At 33.6% G+C, this 20,356-nt stretch overlaps 5 protein-coding genes across 6 annotated transcripts; 4 read left to right on the forward strand and 1 right to left on the reverse strand.

Annotated features, from left to right (window-relative positions):
* Positions 1-444: 444 nt before the first annotated feature.
* Ras (Inosine-5'-monophosphate dehydrogenase ras) lies at positions 445-3,240 on the forward strand. The gene is made up of 2 exons (XM_072900932.1): positions 445-957; positions 1,389-3,240. Exons 1-2 carry the CDS (start codon positions 631-633, stop codon positions 2,631-2,633), a joined length of 1,572 nt encoding a protein of 523 aa, XP_072757033.1. The 5' UTR covers positions 445-630; the 3' UTR covers positions 2,634-3,240.
* Positions 3,241-4,427: 1,187 nt separating this feature from the next.
* LOC140670440 (replication protein A 70 kDa DNA-binding subunit-like) lies at positions 4,428-8,766 on the forward strand. The gene is given in 14 exon segments (XM_072901033.1): positions 4,428-4,615; positions 4,692-4,739; positions 4,915-5,114; positions 5,182-5,295; positions 5,297-5,340; positions 5,463-5,592; positions 5,672-5,834; positions 5,934-6,141; positions 6,535-6,647; positions 6,729-6,895; positions 7,066-7,294; positions 7,626-7,709; positions 7,794-7,991; positions 8,172-8,766. Coding segments are annotated over 14 exon segments (1,977 nt in total). The 5' UTR covers positions 4,428-4,459; the 3' UTR covers positions 8,295-8,766.
* A 537-nt stretch (positions 8,767-9,303) lies between these two features.
* Positions 9,304-12,552, forward strand: Atac2 (Ada2a-containing complex component 2). 2 transcript variants are annotated; one of them, XM_072901144.1, is made up of 7 exons: positions 9,304-9,665; positions 9,777-10,193; positions 10,282-10,430; positions 10,506-10,721; positions 10,790-11,101; positions 11,170-11,694; positions 11,770-12,552. In XM_072901144.1, the coding sequence occupies exons 2-7, from the start codon at positions 9,805-9,807 to the stop codon at positions 12,123-12,125; spliced, it is 1,947 nt and encodes a 648-aa protein (XP_072757245.1). In that variant the 5' UTR covers positions 9,304-9,665; positions 9,777-9,804; the 3' UTR covers positions 12,126-12,552. The 2 variants fall into 2 exon arrangements, with proteins under 2 accessions (XP_072757245.1, XP_072757244.1); XM_072901143.1 differs by having other exon boundaries at positions 9,307-9,692.
* LOC140670510 (dnaJ protein homolog 1) lies at positions 12,399-15,995 on the forward strand. Its single transcript, XM_072901147.1, has 2 exons — positions 12,399-12,552; positions 13,854-15,995. Exon 2 carries the CDS (start codon positions 13,874-13,876, stop codon positions 14,924-14,926), a length of 1,053 nt encoding a protein of 350 aa, XP_072757248.1. The 5' UTR covers positions 12,399-12,552; positions 13,854-13,873; the 3' UTR covers positions 14,927-15,995.
* Stl (ADAMTS metallopeptidase stall) lies at positions 15,827-20,310 on the reverse strand. Its single transcript, XM_072901149.1, has 5 exons — positions 19,697-20,310; positions 19,020-19,232; positions 18,173-18,894; positions 17,356-17,729; positions 15,827-17,279 (listed from the first exon to the last, which is right to left on the reverse strand). Exons 1-5 carry the CDS (start codon positions 19,823-19,825, stop codon positions 16,489-16,491), a joined length of 2,229 nt encoding a protein of 742 aa, XP_072757250.1. The 5' UTR covers positions 19,826-20,310; the 3' UTR covers positions 15,827-16,488.
* Positions 20,311-20,356: the final 46 nt, after the last annotated feature.

Here is a 20,356-nt window from a genome sequence, read left to right on the forward strand (position 1 = left end):
GAATGACACGAGTGCGAAGGTATGGCTCGACGTATTAAAGTGCCTTTTCATGCTGACGCTCGACGCTTATTTTCAGCGTCAAAAGACATCACGTGACCAAAAATAAAAATACCAATTCGTCAATTTTGATCACGTGATCTGTTTTGACGCCAAAAATGAGCGTCAGCATGAAAAGGCACCTTTAAAAACAGAATTACAGTCGGACCGAAAATGTCGTAGGATAAGAGGTCCGACTGTAAATAGATAAGATAATATATATTATTTTAATATTTATATTTAAATTCCCTTTTAAAATTATTATATAAGAAACAAAGTTAGAAAATTCAAAAAAGAAAAGAAAATTGTTTACGGGCCACTGACGGCGTTTATCACGCATGCGCGAAAAACCCACCGTCGATATCACTGATGCCAACATTGCCAATAGCTGTCTAGTGGATAAAGACATCGTGCACGCTTGGAATTCGGTCATTTCGTCTGGCGGCTTCTTCGAGATTGTCTCGAACGCATGTGGCCACGTGCTTTTTCTACCGCTCCGAGAATCTCATCTCTTTAGTCATCGACGCGTGCAACTAAGGGTAAAAAATAGCCGTAGTGTTTCGGATCGACGATTAAAAGAAGCGTATCAAAATTATGGCCGATTACGTATTGGGCAATATAAAACCGTCCGACGTGCCGTTGCCGGATGACGGTTTGTCCGCCGAGCAACTGTTCAACGGAGGTGACGGTTTAACTTACAACGATTTTATCATTTTGCCGGGATACATAAATTTCACGGCGGACGAGGTCGATCTGCTGTCACCGTTAACTAGGAAAATCATGCTGAAAGCGCCGCTCATGTCCTCCCCCATGGACACCGTTACGGAATCGGACATGGCTATAGCTATGGCCCTGTCCGGCGGCATCGGGATAATACATCACAATTGTACCGCCGAGTATCAAGCCAACGAAGTGCACAAGGTACTTTGTAACAAACTTTTCTTCAACGAGTCGTTTTTAAGTTCGGAAAAGACTGAATTATAGCATCCAAGTTATAATTTCCAAATGTTTTCCACAATTGTACATAGAATCTAACAATAAGATAATATTCTTATTTTCTTCACATATACAGGGTGTCCCCAATTTAAAACTTGGGAGCGTGTAGGGTGTAGGGGACCAAGAAACTAAGACAAAAAGTCCTTTAGAGATTTGCTCGTTTTTGCTTCTTTTTAGAGAAAATCGCAAAAATTTGCCACTTAAATAGGGGACACCCTGTATTGTGCAGTAATCATATTAAACTCGTTCAATATATTCATTTCTGTAGTATGTGTATATACATATATATATATATATAAATATATGCACACACTCGCATAAACATGTACATATATATATATTTATATTATTTATAGGTAAAGAAATACAAGCATGGTTTCATTCTAAACCCAGTCGTGTTGGCGCCGCATCATACAGTCAATGATGTTTTAAATGTGAAAGCTGAGCATGGATTTAGCGGAGTGCCTGTCACAGATACTGGTAAAGTTGGAGGTAAACTGCTAGGCATTGTCACTTCTAGGGATATCGATTTCCTTGAACGTTTGCCCGATTATCAACTTAAAACACTTAGTTCGATAATGACGACTTTTGAAAATCTTGTCACCGCACCTGCTGGTGTGACGTTGCAAGAGGCAAATTGTATTTTGGAAAAGTCGAAAAAAGGAAAGCTTCCCATCGTGAACGAACGAGATGAACTCGTATCTCTGATGGCAAGGACGGATTTGAAAAAGAATCGTAGTTATCCAAATGCTAGCAAAGATGAGAATAAACAATTGCTGGTAGGTGCCGCGATAGGAACACGAGAAACGGACAAACAGCGATTGGAACTGCTCGTAGCAGCTGGCGTCGATGTAGTGGTGTTGGATTCATCGCAAGGCAATTCTGTATATCAAGTCGACATGATTAAGTATATCAAGTCGCATTATTCAAATGTACAAGTGATTGCTGGTAATGTAGTGACTACAAGGCAAGCCAAGAATCTTATAGAGGCAGGAGCGGATGCATTACGCGTTGGAATGGGTTCTGGATCTATCTGTATAACGCAAGAAGTAATGGCTGTGGGACGGCCACAGGCAACGGCCGTTTACAAGGTTTCCGAATATGCCAGAAAATTTGGAATACCGGTCATAGCAGATGGTGGTATTCAATCGATCGGGCATATTATTAAAGGTCTTAGTTTAGGCGCTAGTACAGTCATGATGGGTTCTCTATTGGCTGGAACATCTGAAGCTCCGGGCGAATATTTCTTTAGTGATGGAGTCCGTCTTAAAAAGTACAGAGGCATGGGATCTTTAGAGGCCATGGATAGAAAAGATGCCAAAGGTTCAGCAATGGATAGGTATTTTCATAACGAATTGGACAAATTAAAGGTGGCCCAAGGTGTCAGTGGCTCCATAGTTGATAAAGGTTCAGTACTTAAATTTTCGTCTTATTTAACCTGTGGAATCAAGCATGGATGTCAAGATATTGGTGCGAAATCATTAAATGTCTTACGGTCGATGATGTATAGTGGAGAATTAAAATTTGAAAGGAGAACGCATTCTGCTCAACAAGAGGGCAATGTGCATGGTTTATTTAACTATGAGAAGAGACTTTTTTAATTATAAAATAAAATAAGAAGTCGCGTAAACATACGCGTCACACGTGGAAAGGTACCTGCATTTAATCAAGTAGCAGTTATTTTATTAAGATAAATATGCGAAAAATCACTTTTTAATCTAAATGAGGTTTTTCTCGTATTTGAAATTGAATTATTTACTTGGAAAGAGTTTTCAATGAGAAAAATAATATTGAGTCACACTTACAAGAGTTTTGTATGTATTTATTACTGAATGGCATATCTTTACATGACACTTTTTAAATTTACATTTGAACGTACATTTTACAATTTAGTGAATGATGGGTGAAATCAGATAAGTTAACATTATAATTCTATTTTGTTATCTAATATTATAATATTTCATTAACTTAAGAATTATTAATGTTGATACATAGGTATAATTGATTTTTGATTTTTTTTAATTGACTAAATATATACAGCTGTTATATATAAACATTATATATAAATATTATATATAAATATTATATATAAACATTAAGAGGTTAACAGATATATATCTGCAAAATAATATTAGTATAAATAAATGCCAAAACAGGGGATCACTTTTTACACATAATTTATATAGTTCCATTAATTTACTTACTTATACAATGCTCGACTTATTATTTTATAATTTAACATACATAATTCATATAAAGTATCTTTCATACTTTTTAGTAAATTTGTTTTACCTTTTTCCAGAATAAAGATTTAAAGCTAAAACGTTTCTAATGATTACTAATTTATATACATCATTAATCTAATAATATTAAATTGAACGATTTAAAACCTATTTTGTTAAATATCTTTCAGTCGATATAATTTTATATAGTATTCTTATATAATAAACTGTATATTTTAATAAATAAAAGCCACTTGATGTTACAAATATGATTGTATTTTTATTAATTTGACTATTTATGATATTTTTTAATATTTGCTTTTAGTTTATATTGAAAAAAAAGTATGTAATATGATATATATGAGGATTTATTTATTTCTATAGACCTTATGTATATACCTGAAAATATCTCATGGTCTGAATTGGAATAATCGACTTGAGTAAAGATGTAGCTTCTGTTTTTTTAGAAGGTACAAGACTATTGCACAAACGTCGATGCCTAATCAAGCGTAGTTGTATAAAATAATGAAAAATTCAAATTGATTGTATTGAGAGAAAATTACTATTTCTATTATATTTAATAAGTAGCTGTAATATAAATTTTTTAAATGCAATATGAATACTGCGCGATTTTGCAAATTATAAATATATTAGACAAATGCACGTGGAACTAATTTCTCTCGTACACTACGTAAAAGAAAAAAATAGAAAATACCTCTTCCTTCCCTCCGTCTATCCTCTCTCTCTATCAGCCAAGAGTCTGACAATGAATAGAATAATGATGTACATATATATGTTATGGATGATATGAAAATTTCGACAGGCGAAGAACAAGTTATAGATATGAGCATATATATATCCTAAGAAAATTAATTATTTATATTTATATTCAAATAATTTATAATATTTAAAAATTATTAAAAGAACACAGACTTAATGAATTCGAAAGTTTAAAGTACACAAAAATATTCTTATTTCTGACTTATCCGGTAAAAAAATAAAACGCTTTGTTTATTTATTTTTTTAGTGTATTTACTTTATTTTTGTGCAAATTTTAAATTTTGTATTCATATATTCGATATTTTATTGATGCCGAATTCACCTCTCATGCGTGAAAAATTCGCGATTCAAATCTGCGCGCAATTCAACATAAAAGTGAATCAGCTGATCAAAGCAGTATTCATAGAGTACTGAAACGTAGAAGGATGTTGGGAAATAAAACGTACATAATTACAAGTTGTAAAGATCAAATGTTTTTTTGTTTAACGAGGGATCTGTCAAGATTCAAGATTGATGGGTGCGTTAAAAATAATCTAGATTACTCTGCAATCATGTATAATCTAACGGAAGGAGCAATAGATGTAAGTTTATCAAAACTGTATTGTATTGTGTTGTATTTCTTGGAAGATAAGGAAATTATATACATAATTATTTCAGAAAATCATGAATGATGTAGATATCAGGAAACCCGTGCTTCAAATATTGGTAAGTATAATTATTAGATGGGACAGTTTAACAGATTTTGTAATTTTTGTAAATGTATGTGGATTAAAATTGTTTGAAAAGTTCTGAAAAGCAAGATTATCTCTTGAAAATGTAATTTTTATAAGAAGTATATTTTGTGATTTTATAAAATCTTCAATATATTGTTATTTTGCAGGGTTATAAAAAAATACCAAACTCTATTAATACAAATGATCGATATAGATTACTTCTATCTGATGGCCATAGATTAAATTCATTTGCATTGTTGATTACTCAGTTAAATAACTTGATAACAAATAATATTCTAACTCAATATACAATTTGCAAAATATTAAATTATATCTTAACTTCAGTTAATAATAATGGAACCAAAAGGTATTTAGTTCTTTATATATATTAAATTGTACAAGCAATTTAATTCAAGAGTATATTTATTTAATAGACGTATAATGCTAATACTAGATATTGAAGTGGTAGTTCCTGGCAACAAAGTTGGCTACAGAATAAACAACCCAATTAACACTGATGACAAATCACAACTTGAATGTGTAACTACTATCTAATATGACTACATCTCGTCAGACTCATAATAGTAATATTAGTAATATTGTTACTTTATATCAATTATATTCGGAATCAATTTTTTTTGGATGTATATTTAATGTGATATTTTATTATGATTGAATAAAAAATCTATTTTGTTTGTTGTAACAGATGATGCAGTTGAAAGGTTTATTTTAAATAATTTCTTGTCTATACCAATTGCAAATAATGCAAAAAGGTTTCTTTTAAATCATCATATCTCTTCTACATCAATTATACCAATTGCGGCATTGAGGCCTTATCAAAACAGGTGAGAGAAATCAATTATGTATAAAATATATTTTTAGATACAGAAAATATTATTAAAAAATATTAATCATACACATCAGATGGAAAATCAAGGCTCGTGTGACAAATAAATCTACAATTAGGACGTGGAGCAATTCTCGTGGAGAAGGCAAATTCTTCGCCATGGATCTAATCGATGAAAGTGGTGAAATTCGATGTGTTGCTTTCAAAAAACAATGCGATATTTTCTATGACTTAATAAAGGTATATATTCTTAATGCATTAACGCTTGTATTACTAAAATTAATGATAGTTACACACATTTTTCTCCTGTAAAATTAAATTATTGAACGTTTTATTTAGGCTGGCAATGTATATTATATTTCGGGAGGTAGATTGAAAATGGCGAATAAACAATTCAACACATTGAAAAATGATTACGAAATGATTATAACTGATGATACAGAGATTTGGTCGTGTCACAGAAACAATGATAACATACCAATGATGCATCACTTTGATTTCTGTCCGCTAAACCAAGTGGAAAACATGGAGAAAAATGATATAATTGGTAATTTATTCTCATAATAAAAAAAGATAATTTCTAATTAAATCTCAAATATTACTACAACAGATAATCTTTTCATATTGAAGTTTCTGATATGTCCTTAATAACTTTTGTGTGATTAAAAGTTATATTAATTTATTAATATTTATATTATTTTTATCTATTTTAATTTTTTCTATTATTATCCTTAAGAATGTTTAAATATTAATCAATAACTATTTCCTTAAAGTTCAATATAGTAATAAATAATTACAATAATATGTAACATAATAATATATAACATTATATAATAAATAATATGCTAAATTTATAAGATAAAATAAGATTAATGTATAACTGTTAATTAAGTAGAAAAATTACAACATTGTACATATAACAATGTTATGCTTGCAACAGATGTCTTGGGCGTTGTTACGACATTTGAAGATGTGCAACACGTTGTGCAGCGGTCTACTGGCAGAGGAATTGTCAAGAGGGGTGTCAATATTATGGACGATAGTGGTGCGATGGTACGCGCAATTTCTCGACTCGTCAGATTTGAATATTTTTTTTTATTATGGACGAATAAAATGAATTTTCTCTTACATCAGATATGTGTCACACTGTGGGAGAAACATGCTGAAGACTTTGATGGTTCTAATAATCCAATCCTAGCCATCAAGGGAGCGCGTGTTAACGAATTCAATGGTAGAAAAAATTTATCTCTCCTAATTTCATCTGTACTTGAAAAAAATTCAAACTTATCAGAAGCACATAAGTATGTATCATTGGCTATACGTTCAAATGCATTTTTCAATTTGTATTTGATTATATATATGTATATAATAAATATATAGAAATACTTAGTTACACATATATGATACATAAAATATATAGTATGACTTTTACATAATATATTGCACATTACATATATAATGCATGTTTCAGATTACGCGAATGGTACACTGCAGCAGGTCATTTGGAGAATGTTAACTTTTTGTCTAGACCAACTGAAAGCGATTTCAGCGTACCATTGTACACTTTTCAAGAAGTGACTGAATCACAATTGGGGGAAAAATTAAATTTTAACTTTTATAAGATTGTAGCAACTATTAATTTAATTCGCATAGAAAATTCTATCTATAAGGCGTGTCCGATAGATAGTTGCAGAAAGAAGGTGAGTTATGTATTCGAGTATTATATCATATATTTACAAAGCAGAAATTTGTTGATATTTCCACGATGTATGCTATATAATTATATATATAAATTAAAAACAAATTAGGAGAATAAATTTTAGATGAGAGTGAGAAAAAAAATCTTAAAAATTAAACTTTCTTCAAAAAAATAATTGACATTAATTTTCTCAGTTTTTTTTAGATATAAAATATGAATTTTATTAAATTTAATATTTGATATTTTTCTCAGCACTTTAGTATACTATAACATTTTAAATATAACGATTACATTAGACCTATGTGAGTTACTAATGAAATATTTGATTTCAGTTGATTGAGCAATCTACTGGAATATTTAGATGTAAGAAGTGTAATAAAGATTACCCGAATTTTGTCTATCGCTTGTTGGCAAATGTATGTATTAACTTTATCATATCCTCATTGTTTATTAAAATTTATTTTTGGAATATATATAATTGATTAATTACTAATTCTCAGATGAACATAGCAGACGCGACAGGCAATCATCACTGGATAGTTGCCTTCAATGAAATTGCTGAAAACATTTTGGGTATGTCGGCACAAGAATTGGGGGAATTGAAGAAAAATAATATTAATGCTTATATAAAGAAATTCGACGAGACGAATTTCAAGAGGTTCACATTCAGTTTGAAAGTGAAATCAGAAGTTTTTCAGGTAATCAATTCATAATGTATTTTTATTATTTTTATGGTAAGACCATTCTTTTAGGGGTCTTATTTTTATTAGTCCTATTTTTCTTTCTTTAACATTTACATGTATACAAATTGTAACCAATTGTATTTTAAGCCACATATATTTTATTTTCTATTTTTGGGTCATTTTTACATCTTTCAGAATGAGATGAGAATGCAACATATTTGCACATCACTTACACCACTAAATTACAAAACTCATCTGGCACATTTGATAAACAAAGTTTCCAAGCTTGTACATATTGAGAAATGGGAATCTGACTAAAGATTTCATATATTTTGATAAAAGATATAAGTTTATGTTTAAAACTTAAGTGCAATAATTTAATGAAGTGTTAGAATTTTTTTAAATCAATTTCTCATTTGAACTTGTTTTGTATTATTTGTGTGATAAAATATTTTTAATTCAAACTAAATGTAAACTGAATTACAAAATGATTTACATCTAGAGAGAAATTGAATTAAAATATTTATAATAATGTTAATCAATCCAAATATTTATAATAATGTTAACTATTTATTAATAATATTAATCAATCCAAATATTTTCCTTTTTATTTCTTCTCTCTACAAATTGATTATTTTTTAAAAATTTATTTTTGCATGAATGTGGCAATTTGAATTTTCTGCAAATGGGTATGAATCCGGGAATATTTACGCGTAAAATATAATAGTGTATGTAAATATAATAGTCTATACATATAGTAAAGTACATCAATTGTCCACAAAATAATATAAGAAAATGTATTTTGTTTTAATATATATTTTATTATATATATATATATATACTATATATATATATATATATATATACTTTAATATACTTTTTTACAAAAGTGATAATTTTAAAAGAATGCAGTTGAAAATAAAACTTATACAAACCACAAAATTTAATTTTTTATTACATCATGTTCTAATATTAATAAAATTATATATTTAATAACGGTTAATACAATAGTATATTTGCAAAGTATTTGTGTATATATATATATATATATATATATATATATATATATATATATATGCATGCACCTACAAAATATATATTTTCAGATTTAAAATATTTCTGAAGAAATGATATGTATATATGTATTAATATAATATGTAATACATATATATGTGTTAATAAAATAAATTAAACTTAATAAATAAAATATATATATATGTTTAATTTAATAATAAAATATATATGTATTAATAAAATAAAAATAATTAAAATAATTAAGAGTGTAGAAAAATTTCATGTGAAAAAATTCGAATCGAGAATTTTTCAAAATAGGACTCGATACTTTTTATCGATCCCGGGTAATAAAATGTTATCTATTAAATAGTTGCAATTTATACACATAAAATAAAATATGTTCCCCTCTCAGAATTGCATAAAAGATAATTTGTGAAAGAAATGAGCTTAGAAGCCTAGATAAAAAGTATTCACCTGAAGAAAATGTTTTGCTGCACAACTATATATAAGTATATAGTCAAAGATATTCAACAATTTGATGCGCATGCGCAAAAAAGGTTTAAAGCCTGGCGTAACATGTGGCTTTTTTCTATTGACATAAATTCAATCCTTGCTTTGCTTCACGTTGGATTCAAATCTCTCCTAAACAGATTTCAGTCTTTGTTAAAAAATAGAGTTTCGTAAAGTTTGAATCTTTGTTCAGTAATTATCTATCGATTTATTCAGATTACTGAATGGAACAATAAATAATAGAGGTTAAGTAGACTCTGATTTATTCCTTTTTAGGGAGTAACTATCAAGAACTGTTACAAGCATGGCAAATCCCGAAGAAGAACTGAGTGAAACTGAGAGCACGAAAAATTGCAAGAAATGTGGAAAAGCATGCAATCCTTATGATAAACCGTCATTATATTGTAGCGGTGGATGCGACCAAAGAATACATATAGAATGTTTAGAGAGAGGCAGCGTTCCAACTTCTTTCGTAGGCGACGTCTTCTTCGAGCTTAATTGTGCCTCTTGCAATTCACTAGGTGAAGAAACGATCGTACGTGATAGAATGCCATGGCTCAATGTCATGATCTTGACGCTTTATAATCTGCGTGAGAAATCAAGCGGTATCAGTAAAAGAGGATACTTTCATTGGAAATCTGATGTTAGTAGTTTTGTTGACAAAAATTGGGATTATTTGTTCAAGAAGAGTGTGTAAGTACTTTGCATCATTGTATCATTTATATTATCTATATTATTTTTTACATATGTGTTTTGAAATATATATTTAATATTTATTTAGAAAAAGGAAGAAGAATTGGATTGGCACTATATCTGGTACACTATCCCATTATAGTGGAATTTTTTTCAAGTCTGGTACCAATGAATTAGGAGAGTCTGGATGGTGGAAATTATTAGACAATGATCCACCTGAAGTTTTAATCGCTAAAAGTAATATAACTGACATTACATGATGTATATGCAATTTATAGAGAGCATTAATAATAGTGTAATCTCTATTTTCAGATAACAAAATGTTAATTGATAAAAAAAAACGTGTAGATTTAAAATCTTCTAAATCGTCAAGCAGTTCTGCGTCAGATTCTAGCATCTCTGTTGGAGATGATAGCAACTGTAGTGGAGAATTATATAAAAATAAGAGTCGGTTGGTATTTTCCCGTGAATATGTTAAACCTACAGAGACATTGTCTGATTTTTTATTCGAAGAAGATGAGCCAAACGGTATGTAGTAGATGGTAGAAATTCAAATATACAAATGCAGGGTGTTTTAAAAAAATTATATTTTATAGATATAGATATCGAAGATGATATAATGTTACATGATGAACATGAGGTTTCGTCTATCTCCGATTTAATAAGCGATTGTCAAAATAAAAACAATTTTCATTTGGCACAACTGATGGATAATTGTGACTGGTTGTATAATACGAGTTCTTCATCGCCAAAATATACTGATGTTGAAATTAAAACAACAGAGGAAGAAGGATATGACGAAGAAAGTTCCGATAGTTCCGCTTCCATACGAGAGGAGCCTCCAGTTTCTTTATTTAACCAAACGAAGCGTCGTCACCGACCTTGGTCTAATTCATTTGCTGCTTCTGGTAATTAGTTTTTATCAAATTGCATATATATGCAGTATAAAGTCTATATTATATTATGTATGTTTCAGATGATAAAATACCACGCATGACTTATCAGGAAGAGCTATATTTACTGCAAAGAATCAATAAGACTGATCTCTCGAAAGCACCGTCCGCTGTTAGAAGATTGTACAGAAAATTAGCGGTGCGGAAAATAAAAAGGGAATACCAACTTCCATTGTTGGACATTGATCGTTTTGGATCTAAATTGGAAACATCTGCGATAATATCGAGAGATAATGGACGAGTGTTGGATCGATATTTTAACGACGATCTGGGATGTGTTTTTGAACAACGATTGCAGGGTCACAATGAGCCTACATCTGTGCACAGTCCATACACGAATAGACTTTTAAAGCCGTTTATAAGGCGAGATACTTCTTGTCAACCGCTGTGGTTAAGGATTATGGATGAGTTGCTCGCGAAAACAAATAGAAACAATCCACAATGGAAACCACCGCTAAGAGCGTCTATCGATTATTCTTACATTAGACCACAACACATTCCTGCGATCAATAGTCTCTGTAGACAATTCTTTTGGTCTGATATAGATTGTAAGTAGATACACATTTGTCGAGTGGCGTTTAACATCGTCATATATATCTAAAGTATTGTGTTTTTTGTTTCAGTGACCGAGTGTCTGCAATATCCAGATTTCACGTGCGTCGTATTGTACAAAAAATTAGTCATAGGTTTCGCGATATTAGTACCATATGTAGGCTATAACGAGGCTTATATATCATTTCTTTTAACGCGACCGGAGTGGCGAAAATCAGGCATCGGCACATTCATGTTGTATCATTTAATACAAACATGTATGGGACAGGACGTCACGCTGCACGTCTCGGTTACCAATCCCGCCTTAATATTATACCAAAAGTTTGGTTTCAAAGTCGAAGAATTTATTCAAGATTTCTACGACAAATATATGTCGCCGAATTCACGAGAGTGTAGACACGCTCTATTCTTACGTTTAAGCAGATAATCGAAAATAAAATCTTGTAGTTATACAAAATCTCTCTTGTCTGTAAAACACACTTTCATATTATTCGATTTGTTTACAATATTTTCGAAATATTGGTATAAAGAAAATAAGTGTTGTAATAAGAGAGAGAGAGAGAGAGATTTGAAATTCGCGCTAAGCAATGTCGCTTGGTTGACGTCATCGACGACGTCGCGCTGCGGAAATGGCGTCGATTCATTCTCGAAAGTTCCGGAAGCTGCTAGATGGAAAGTTTATATATATATGGACTGCAGGGTTACGCGACAGTTCAGTACGTGACCCAGGAGTATCGAGTGTCGTTCGGAGAATTGGTTTCGTGAACTCTTTGTGAAGTTTTGCGAACGTATGCTCCTCTTGTACTTCAAGTGTCTGTAGGTGAAACGTGCTTGAGGGACACGAAGTAATTATAGTAAGTAATAAAATGTATTCAAGGGCGTGCAAAATGTGATCGAAGGCGATCTGTTATTCGTAACCTTGCTTACGTTTTTACGAATTTAAACGAAAGAGGGAGAGATAGACAGTCGGTACAAAATGTCGAATCAATCGCCTTCCTGTTGCCATCCGTATGTTTTCGTACGTGGATCTCTTCTCGCGATTACACGTCGATTTTCATGTGCATCATTTATGTGAAAGATATATGAAACAAGGTGACGAGGACGACGGCAACGATACGGAGCTTAGGTTCGGGTGGGGTATTTATTTTTGCGTTGCAGCTCGTGAATCGCGCGAAACATTCGTCGTGTATTCGCGGTCATCATTGCCAGAAATAGATATCGGTACGATATGTACGTGGGTGGTATATTGGAGGCTCCCAATGTGGTTCTCCACCTTTCGAAACTCGACGCGGAAGAAAAAAAAAAAGAAAAAAAAATGGCAGAAAATTCGACCATAAATACTCGGGTCGCGTTCCGCGTATTCGCGGTGTTTCTAGTACATTCCTCTTATAACCACACGCATACAAATACACGCGAATGCGTGTCCGTGTGAACGCGTGCGAAACGTATCGTTTCTTTTTCCTTCCTTGAATAAATAATACGCGATATCCCTTTGACATATCGAGAAATATATTTGCGATAACGAGAAAGCGTGCGTAATTGAATTCTAAATCATATATATATATATATATATATATATATATATATATATATATATATATATATATATATATCGAAGTGAATTAAAACAGTTTGCTAGAATATACTTTATGCATTATCTCCTGTGCAGCTTGAAAGATGATGGACTCGATATCGAATGATCATGTGGTCGCATTATTTAATGTTAAAGCGTGACAAATATTGATATTTTAAGACTTGTAACGCAACATGGAAGCTATGTATTTCGAAAGAAAAATTGTTAAATAATAAATAAATTTATACTTTAATAAATATGAATATATTTATAATTAAATAATCTTGTCACTAATTGGATATTTTCAGTTATAATATTCTTTTTTTTTTTTTTTTTTGTGTTTAAAATATTTTTTAAAATACAAGTATATAATCTTAAAATATATTAATTTATTATGTATTAAAGTGATTAATGATCACAATTACTTGATATCAACTCTTTTTTTCTTTTCAAGGCAGAAAGGAGATGTATTCTAATAAACAAATATATACATACACTACATAAGAACTAAGAAAAAAAATATATACACCTTTCCAAATGATTCATGTATATTAAAAAAATATTTAATTAATTTTTTTTCAGAAACAAGAAATAGAAGAAAAATGGGGAAGGATTACTATAAAATACTCGGCATAGCCAAAGGAGCGAGCGATGAGGAGATAAAGAAGGCTTACAGAAAGTTAGCCTTACGATATCATCCCGATAAGAACAGGAGCCCCGGTGCCGAAGAAAAGTTTAAGGAAATAGCCGAGGCGTATGAAGTGCTGTCAGATTCGAAAAAGAGGGAGGTCTACGACAAATTCGGCGAGGAGGGTCTCAAGGGAGGTGCCTCTGCCGGCGGAGGTGGAGGCGGTACCACGTACACCTTCCACGGCGATCCCAGAGCGACCTTCGCTCAATTCTTCGGCTCGGCCAGTCCATTTCACAATCTGTTCGAATTCGCCGGTAACCGCGGGGGATTCACCTTCCACGAAGACGACATGGACATCGATATGGATCCCTTCGGACTTGGCGGTATGGGACCACCGCGACAAGGTGGCGCCTTTAGATCGCACTCGTTCAACTTCGCGAGTCCGAATACCGGCAAGGCCGCTGGTAAAGATCGCGCGCAAGATCCAGCCATCGAACACGATCTATACATTAGCTTGGAGGAAATTCTACGTGGTTGCACGAAGAAGATGAAAATATGCAGACGGGCCATTCAGCCGGATGGTAGCACCAAGAAGGAGGACAAGCTTCTTACTATCAATGTGAAACCAGGTTGGAAAGCTGGTACCAAGATCACTTTCCAGAAGGAGGGCGATCAGTCACCAAGAAGGGAACCGGCGGATATCGTTTTTATCATTAGAGACAAGCCGCATCCGTTATTCAGGAGAGAAGGCAGTGACATTAGGTATACGTGTAAAATGAGCTTAAAGCAAGCTTTATGCGGTACCATCGTCGAAGTTCCTACGCTAACTGGCGAGAAGATACCTTTAAATCTGACGAGAGAAATTATCAAGCCGAATACAGTCAAAAGGTTCCAAGGACACGGTTTACCTTTCCCGAAGGAGCCATCGCGGAAGGGTGATTTGCTTGTGTCGTTTGATATTAAATTCCCGGAAAATTTGTCGCAAAGTGCTAAGGATATATTGTACGACACGCTACCCAATTGAACTCAAATATGATGAATCAAAAAAAAAAAAAAAAAAAAAAAAAAAAACTACAATGTAAGGAAAATATCAACGCAATTGGACATTTCTAATCGTCCCGATCGACGAGAGTGTGTCTTGTGTGCGTTCTAGTACACAGAGACGTGGATATCCAGCGACGATGACGACAACAAATACGATAGAACGATCGAGAGCGGTTAAATGTCTCCGCGATTTGTTCGTAGAGACAGATTTAAAAAATAAGTATGTTTTACTTTCTTCGACGTTACGTCAATGTCCATCAAGTTTGAATTGAAATTCAATGAATTGGCGTCCTTCTACACAGCAGTCTCTACGCGTGTAACGATAGCCCATTTGATTGACTAAAGATGAATATATATATATATATATAAAATTGTATATTAAATAATATAATAATAGAATTATTATAGAGAGATTTTATTATTATTATTATTATTCGCTAATATATTTGTGTGATCGTCGCGTTTGGATCTTTATTTCCTCTATTATGCGTGTGTATGCGTGGGTGTATATGTGTGCATAGGAATGTATATGTGATATATGGATGAAGGTTGTAAGACAATGTAAGAACAGTGCAATGTCAGAAACTTGATGCGTTTCATTTTGTCAAGGTTCACGTACAGCAGATAAAAGGCGCGTATAGACTCGTAAATAATTGTATAAAAAATTAATATTATTTTTAATATTAATATAATTCACACAATGATACACGAAGATGTGCAACAAGTCTGCTGTCTATCTTGACATATATAGTGATACGAAAGCACATAAGTATAGTCGAGTCAATCGAGAACGCGAACAAAAAATAAAAGAATAAAACAAAAGTTTATGAATATTGCGTGACAAGTCTTGTACATACATCACTTTTTTTCGTATGTACACTTTGTTTAATAGAGGAAAATTTTTGTTTATAGTATTAAGGCGAATTATAATTAAGTACGATCGTTTAAGACCGACTTTAAGTCCCGTTATATAACGTGCTCCTAAGTTTAACAGTTTATTAATTATTTGTACGCTAAATAATATGAGAATTATTAAATTATAAGAGTTATATACGTATTTTTTTTATTGCCTTTGCGAAATTTTCTTCATCTCCTAAAGATTCTTAATGGATTTTCGTCCTTTCGCAGTACCACGTTTTTTTGTATCTTACATTGTATAACAGGCTTGTTTCCTCATGTGTACAGATATTTTTAATTGTACTTAAGTGTATCGATTATCTTATGTAAGGTGGTTTGAACAGGTCGAGATTAAACTCAAGATTTACCGATTATCAGACGACCGTTCTATCCACCATGAGTTTTACCCGGCTCCCCGTCCCGCTTCTATATAAATACAAATATAATACTCGGGACACTCTTAAAATAGATAATCAAGTGGTGGGGGGAGGAGAATGACGTCATCGCTCCCGTCCTATCTGTCGAGGCGCTTTCTCATATGGTACGAGAGAGCACGACCGTTCTACGTCATTCCCCTCCCCGGAAGTGTATACTAATAACTACTCATTTGGTTTTTCCTTTTTTTTTTTCTCTCATTCGTCATTACTAATGAGCAATGAAAAAACTCGCTTCGGAGACGGGTAATTCGATGTAATCTTTGTCGATCCATTCATCTTCGCCAGATGAAGAGGTGATGTCGCGTGACACGGAAGTCAACAACGGCAAACCATCTGAGCCCGATGACAGATATTTGACAAGTCGACTGGTTGATCCGAGCCGATTTCCTGCATTTTGCGGTCCCAATTCCTCGTAGCGATGATCCTTGCTGGGCGATTTCTTCCCGAATAGAAAGTTCTCCGGCAGACAGTGATGCTGACGGCAGAAGTAATCCCGGCCCTCCTCGGCGTGACACCACGTACCATCGGGTAGATACGGGTCGATCCCAAGATCGTTCAGTTCTACACGTGGCGCGTAATAAGCTGCGATGTCCCTTCGTCGGCAAAATATCGCGCAGGCCATCCACGGATTGTCAGCCTCGTGCTCCGCCTGCAACCCCTTCGCCGCGTCGTCCAACTCCGGCAGTCTCTCGCTGAAAAGGGCGCATTTCAAGGTGGCGAACTCGCCGATCGTTCTGCGCTTCTTTCTGCAAAGTTTCTCATCGTCGCACAAGAGCACATCGTAATGCGGCCCCTTGCAGCTGGACGTCTCGATTCTACGATCCCGATCTTCGCAAAATCGTCGTCTAACTCGAGCGCCTCTGGACCGTTGCAAGCAACCGCTGCTACAGGAATCTTCCCTCCACTCGCTCCAACTACCCCTTTCGCTGTTAGACGGCTGTTCGAGGATCGGCACGCATTCTCCGCCGCGACATTCCCTGCCGGGTGCGCAGTGAGTCCCTTAAAAAAAAAAAAAAACGAGTTAGCTTAATATAAAGTCATAGCCGTATTTAGCTCGGAAAAGATGCTTATTCACCCTCCAGAGCCGGTCCCGCGAAGTAATATCCGCTTCTGCGAGGTGTCTCGCACCGCAGGGACTGACAAGACTGATATGACAACGTGACGACATTCGCGTCCTTGTCGCGTAGGAGTAACTCGCATTGCCTCTTGGCGGTCCATTCTCTTCCGGGTAGGTCGCGATAACGCGAATAATGATCGTGCGCAGCCACGTCTGAGGTGTTTCCTGGCTCGGGCCAATCTAGGAGACAAGGTTTCGTCCGCGGAAGCGTTTCGGCTGTCTCGCGGCTGCAGGCGGACCAGACTGTCTCACCTCGAACACCCCTACTGGGAGACATGATGTATCCGTCCTTCGGACACGCGTTGCCGCTCGAATCATGATGCATTCCTAAACTTTTAAACGGATAAGTCACATCTCATTTCCGCCTTCATATACATGATCAGATAATATTTATATATGAAAAACATAGGAGGATATTTTTATATTTATAAATATATATATTTTTTTAATTATATTTTCTTCTTTCTCTTATGTAATCTCTGTCTATGATGAATATATAGGAAAAAAAATAAGAAGAATAATAATTGAAAAAAAATAATAATTTTTACATTATGTATTTTTTAGAAAAAATAAAATTTAGAAAAATTGCCTATATATAATTAATATATGGAAATAAATAAATCAAATATATAGGAAAAAAAAATAAGAATAATAATTGAAAAAAAAAAATAATTTTTACATTAAGTATTTTTTAGAGAAAATAGAATTTAGAGAAATTGCCTATTAATTAATATATGAAAGTAAATAAATAAAAATATAAACAAAAATAACTTACTTGTGGCCGATTTCGTGAGCGGCGATAAAAACCGACGTGAATCCCGCGGACGGGTACGGCTTCCCCAGCTGATTCGTGACCCCCAATTCCGCTATCACGCAAGAATAAGGTGGTAAGCAAAGACCGCCAACGGTGGCTAATCCCATGGTGGCCCCGTTCCTCCTGCCGCCCTCGAGCGCGTAAAGATCCAGTCCGGTCACGTAGAGACCCATGTCCCAGTGACGTGGATGAGCATCCTCCGCGGGATTACGGGCGTTCGCATAATTGCAGAACGAATCCAACAGACCGCCTCTTTCGCCGCCAAAGTGCGGCAGATCCAGCGGCTGCCTCTGAATAATGTCCAGGCGAATCAACGAGATGTCAATTGAGACGCCGAGACTCGGATGATGGTACAACGCTTGGATACCGTTCACATATGCCAACAACATATCGCGGATCTTCTCGTCATCCCCGTCCAGGAAGGGCGAGAACAAACGATACGCCGCCTCGTCGAAGAAGACGGCCAGCTCTAATGTCAATCGCTCTTTCGTAGCTCGTGTTCGCTTCGGAATTTCCAGATGACTCGGAGTTCGGATGAGTGATCGTTTAACCACGTGAGGTTTACCGAGAAGATCGGATTCTTCCTTGACATAACGATCATCGACGAGTAAGGACGAGGACTCGATGCTTTTTCGTAAGGGCGTAATCTCCAACGTGACGTTCTCCAGAAAGACGAGCCCGTGCTACTTCCAACAGAGGTACAACATTCGTCTTTTTTATATCTTATACCCATACGTGAAATGGACAGAAAAAGATAGAGAGAAGATATGAATGAAAGAATAAATTTCTTCTTTTTTTTTAGAAATACCAAACCATGCCCTTGGCAGAAACTTATGGCCGCGGAGCCGATATGATCCTCATGGAGATAATAGCAAGGATCTGGCGCATTTAATTGTGACAACTCTTCCGTGACCCCTCTGGTATTATGCTTCCACACTTGAAACTCGGACGATACAATTTTGTCGTTTCTACGTAGACTTAGTTGGATCAATTGCCCAAATGCTTTAAAAGTTAACGGAATCTGTGCATAAAGCGAATAACAATAAATATATTAAAGACCTTTTCTTTCTTTTGGTATTTCTTGATATCTGCCTGGGGAAGGTACATTTAAAATTAAATATACGTATAAATTATAAATTATAATGATTTATTTTTCTTCCGCTTTTGTTCACAGGAATAAGAAAAATATACAAGAATAATTTTCATCGGTTTTCTTAGAAAAAGTGAAATTTGAAAAAAATTTTGCTCATATATAATTATATATGAATTTATATATGAGCTTGAGAATCTTTTCATTTCTTCAAACTTTACTTTTTCTGAAAAAAATACGAAAATTATTTTTCTAATTATATTCTTATTAATTTTCTAATTTCAATTCTTATTATTTTTCCTGTATGGATAAAGATTATGTAAGAATAATAAAATAAAAAATATACAATAGATATATTTTATATATATCAAATAAGAATAAGCCTATATACATACCTCCAATGCACCTTTCGAGTCCCATATCGGTAGCAATATCACTTCGGTATCCCGTGTATTATGGGCATACGCTTCGTTCAATAAAACTATTAACACCAATCTTAATACGGAGGACAGCATGCTCTTCATTACATGCTATTTCAAGTTCAAGAGTAGTTGGAAAATTATAATGTAACGTGTCTCTTTATATATTTTGAAATATATATATACGCACACATTTGTATACGTGTTATAAAACCCGTATTTTTTATCATTTCGCATACAAAATGCATGCTGGCACCTGTATTCAAAAAACATCCATGTCATTGACATCTCTATATGTATTATATATATATATATATAGTTTTTAATTTTGAGCTGTACTTAATTATATAATTTATATTATGATTTATCTATATTATCCCCCTGCGCGATGTAATTTCCAGTAAAAAATTGATTTATCGCTTACATGTGTAGTGTTATAACAAAGTATGCAACAATAATTGCACACTTGTTTCTAATTGACAATTTGATTTTTTAAATTTTACAATTCAACTTCCACATTTGTCATTTTATTAACATATCGATAACTGTACTTTGTTTTTCAAACGCAAATTTGTCTCAATAAAGGAAGTAATGATAATTATGTTAATAATCAGAAAGAGAGACAAAAAGAGAGAG

This window comes from Anoplolepis gracilipes, chromosome 10 (genome assembly GCF_047496725.1).
Source record: "Anoplolepis gracilipes chromosome 10, ASM4749672v1, whole genome shotgun sequence".
Classification (NCBI taxonomy): Eukaryota; Metazoa; Arthropoda; class Insecta; order Hymenoptera; family Formicidae; genus Anoplolepis; species Anoplolepis gracilipes.

Excerpts from the sequence above, each read along its gene's own strand:
- Ras (XM_072900932.1), top strand. The coding sequence starts at position 631 with ATGGCCGATTACGTATTGGGCAATATAAAACCGTCCGACGTGCCGTTG. Across the intron at positions 958-1,388 it reads AAGCCAACGAAGTGCACAAG|GTAAAGAAATACAAGCATGG; the intron begins GTACTTTGTAAC and ends TATTATTTATAG.
- Atac2 (XM_072901144.1), top strand. The coding sequence starts at position 9,805 with ATGGCAAATCCCGAAGAAGAACTGAGTGAAACTGAGAGCACGAAAAAT. Across the intron at positions 10,722-10,789 it reads CGAAGAAGATGAGCCAAACG|ATATAGATATCGAAGATGAT; the intron begins GTATGTAGTAGA and ends TATATTTTATAG. Across the intron at positions 11,102-11,169 it reads TAATTCATTTGCTGCTTCTG|ATGATAAAATACCACGCATG; the intron begins GTAATTAGTTTT and ends TGTATGTTTCAG.
- LOC140670510 (XM_072901147.1), top strand. The coding sequence starts at position 13,874 with ATGGGGAAGGATTACTATAAAATACTCGGCATAGCCAAAGGAGCGAGC.
- Stl (XM_072901149.1), bottom strand. The coding sequence starts at position 19,825 with ATGAAGAGCATGCTGTCCTCCGTATTAAGATTGGTGTTAATAGTTTTA. Across the intron at positions 18,895-19,019 it reads TCTGCCAAGGGCATGGTTTG|CACGGGCTCGTCTTTCTGGA; the intron begins GTATTTCTAAAA and ends TGTTGGAAGTAG. Across the intron at positions 17,280-17,355 it reads CGCGGGACCGGCTCTGGAGG|GGACTCACTGCGCACCCGGC; the intron begins GTGAATAAGCAT and ends TTTTTTTTTAAG.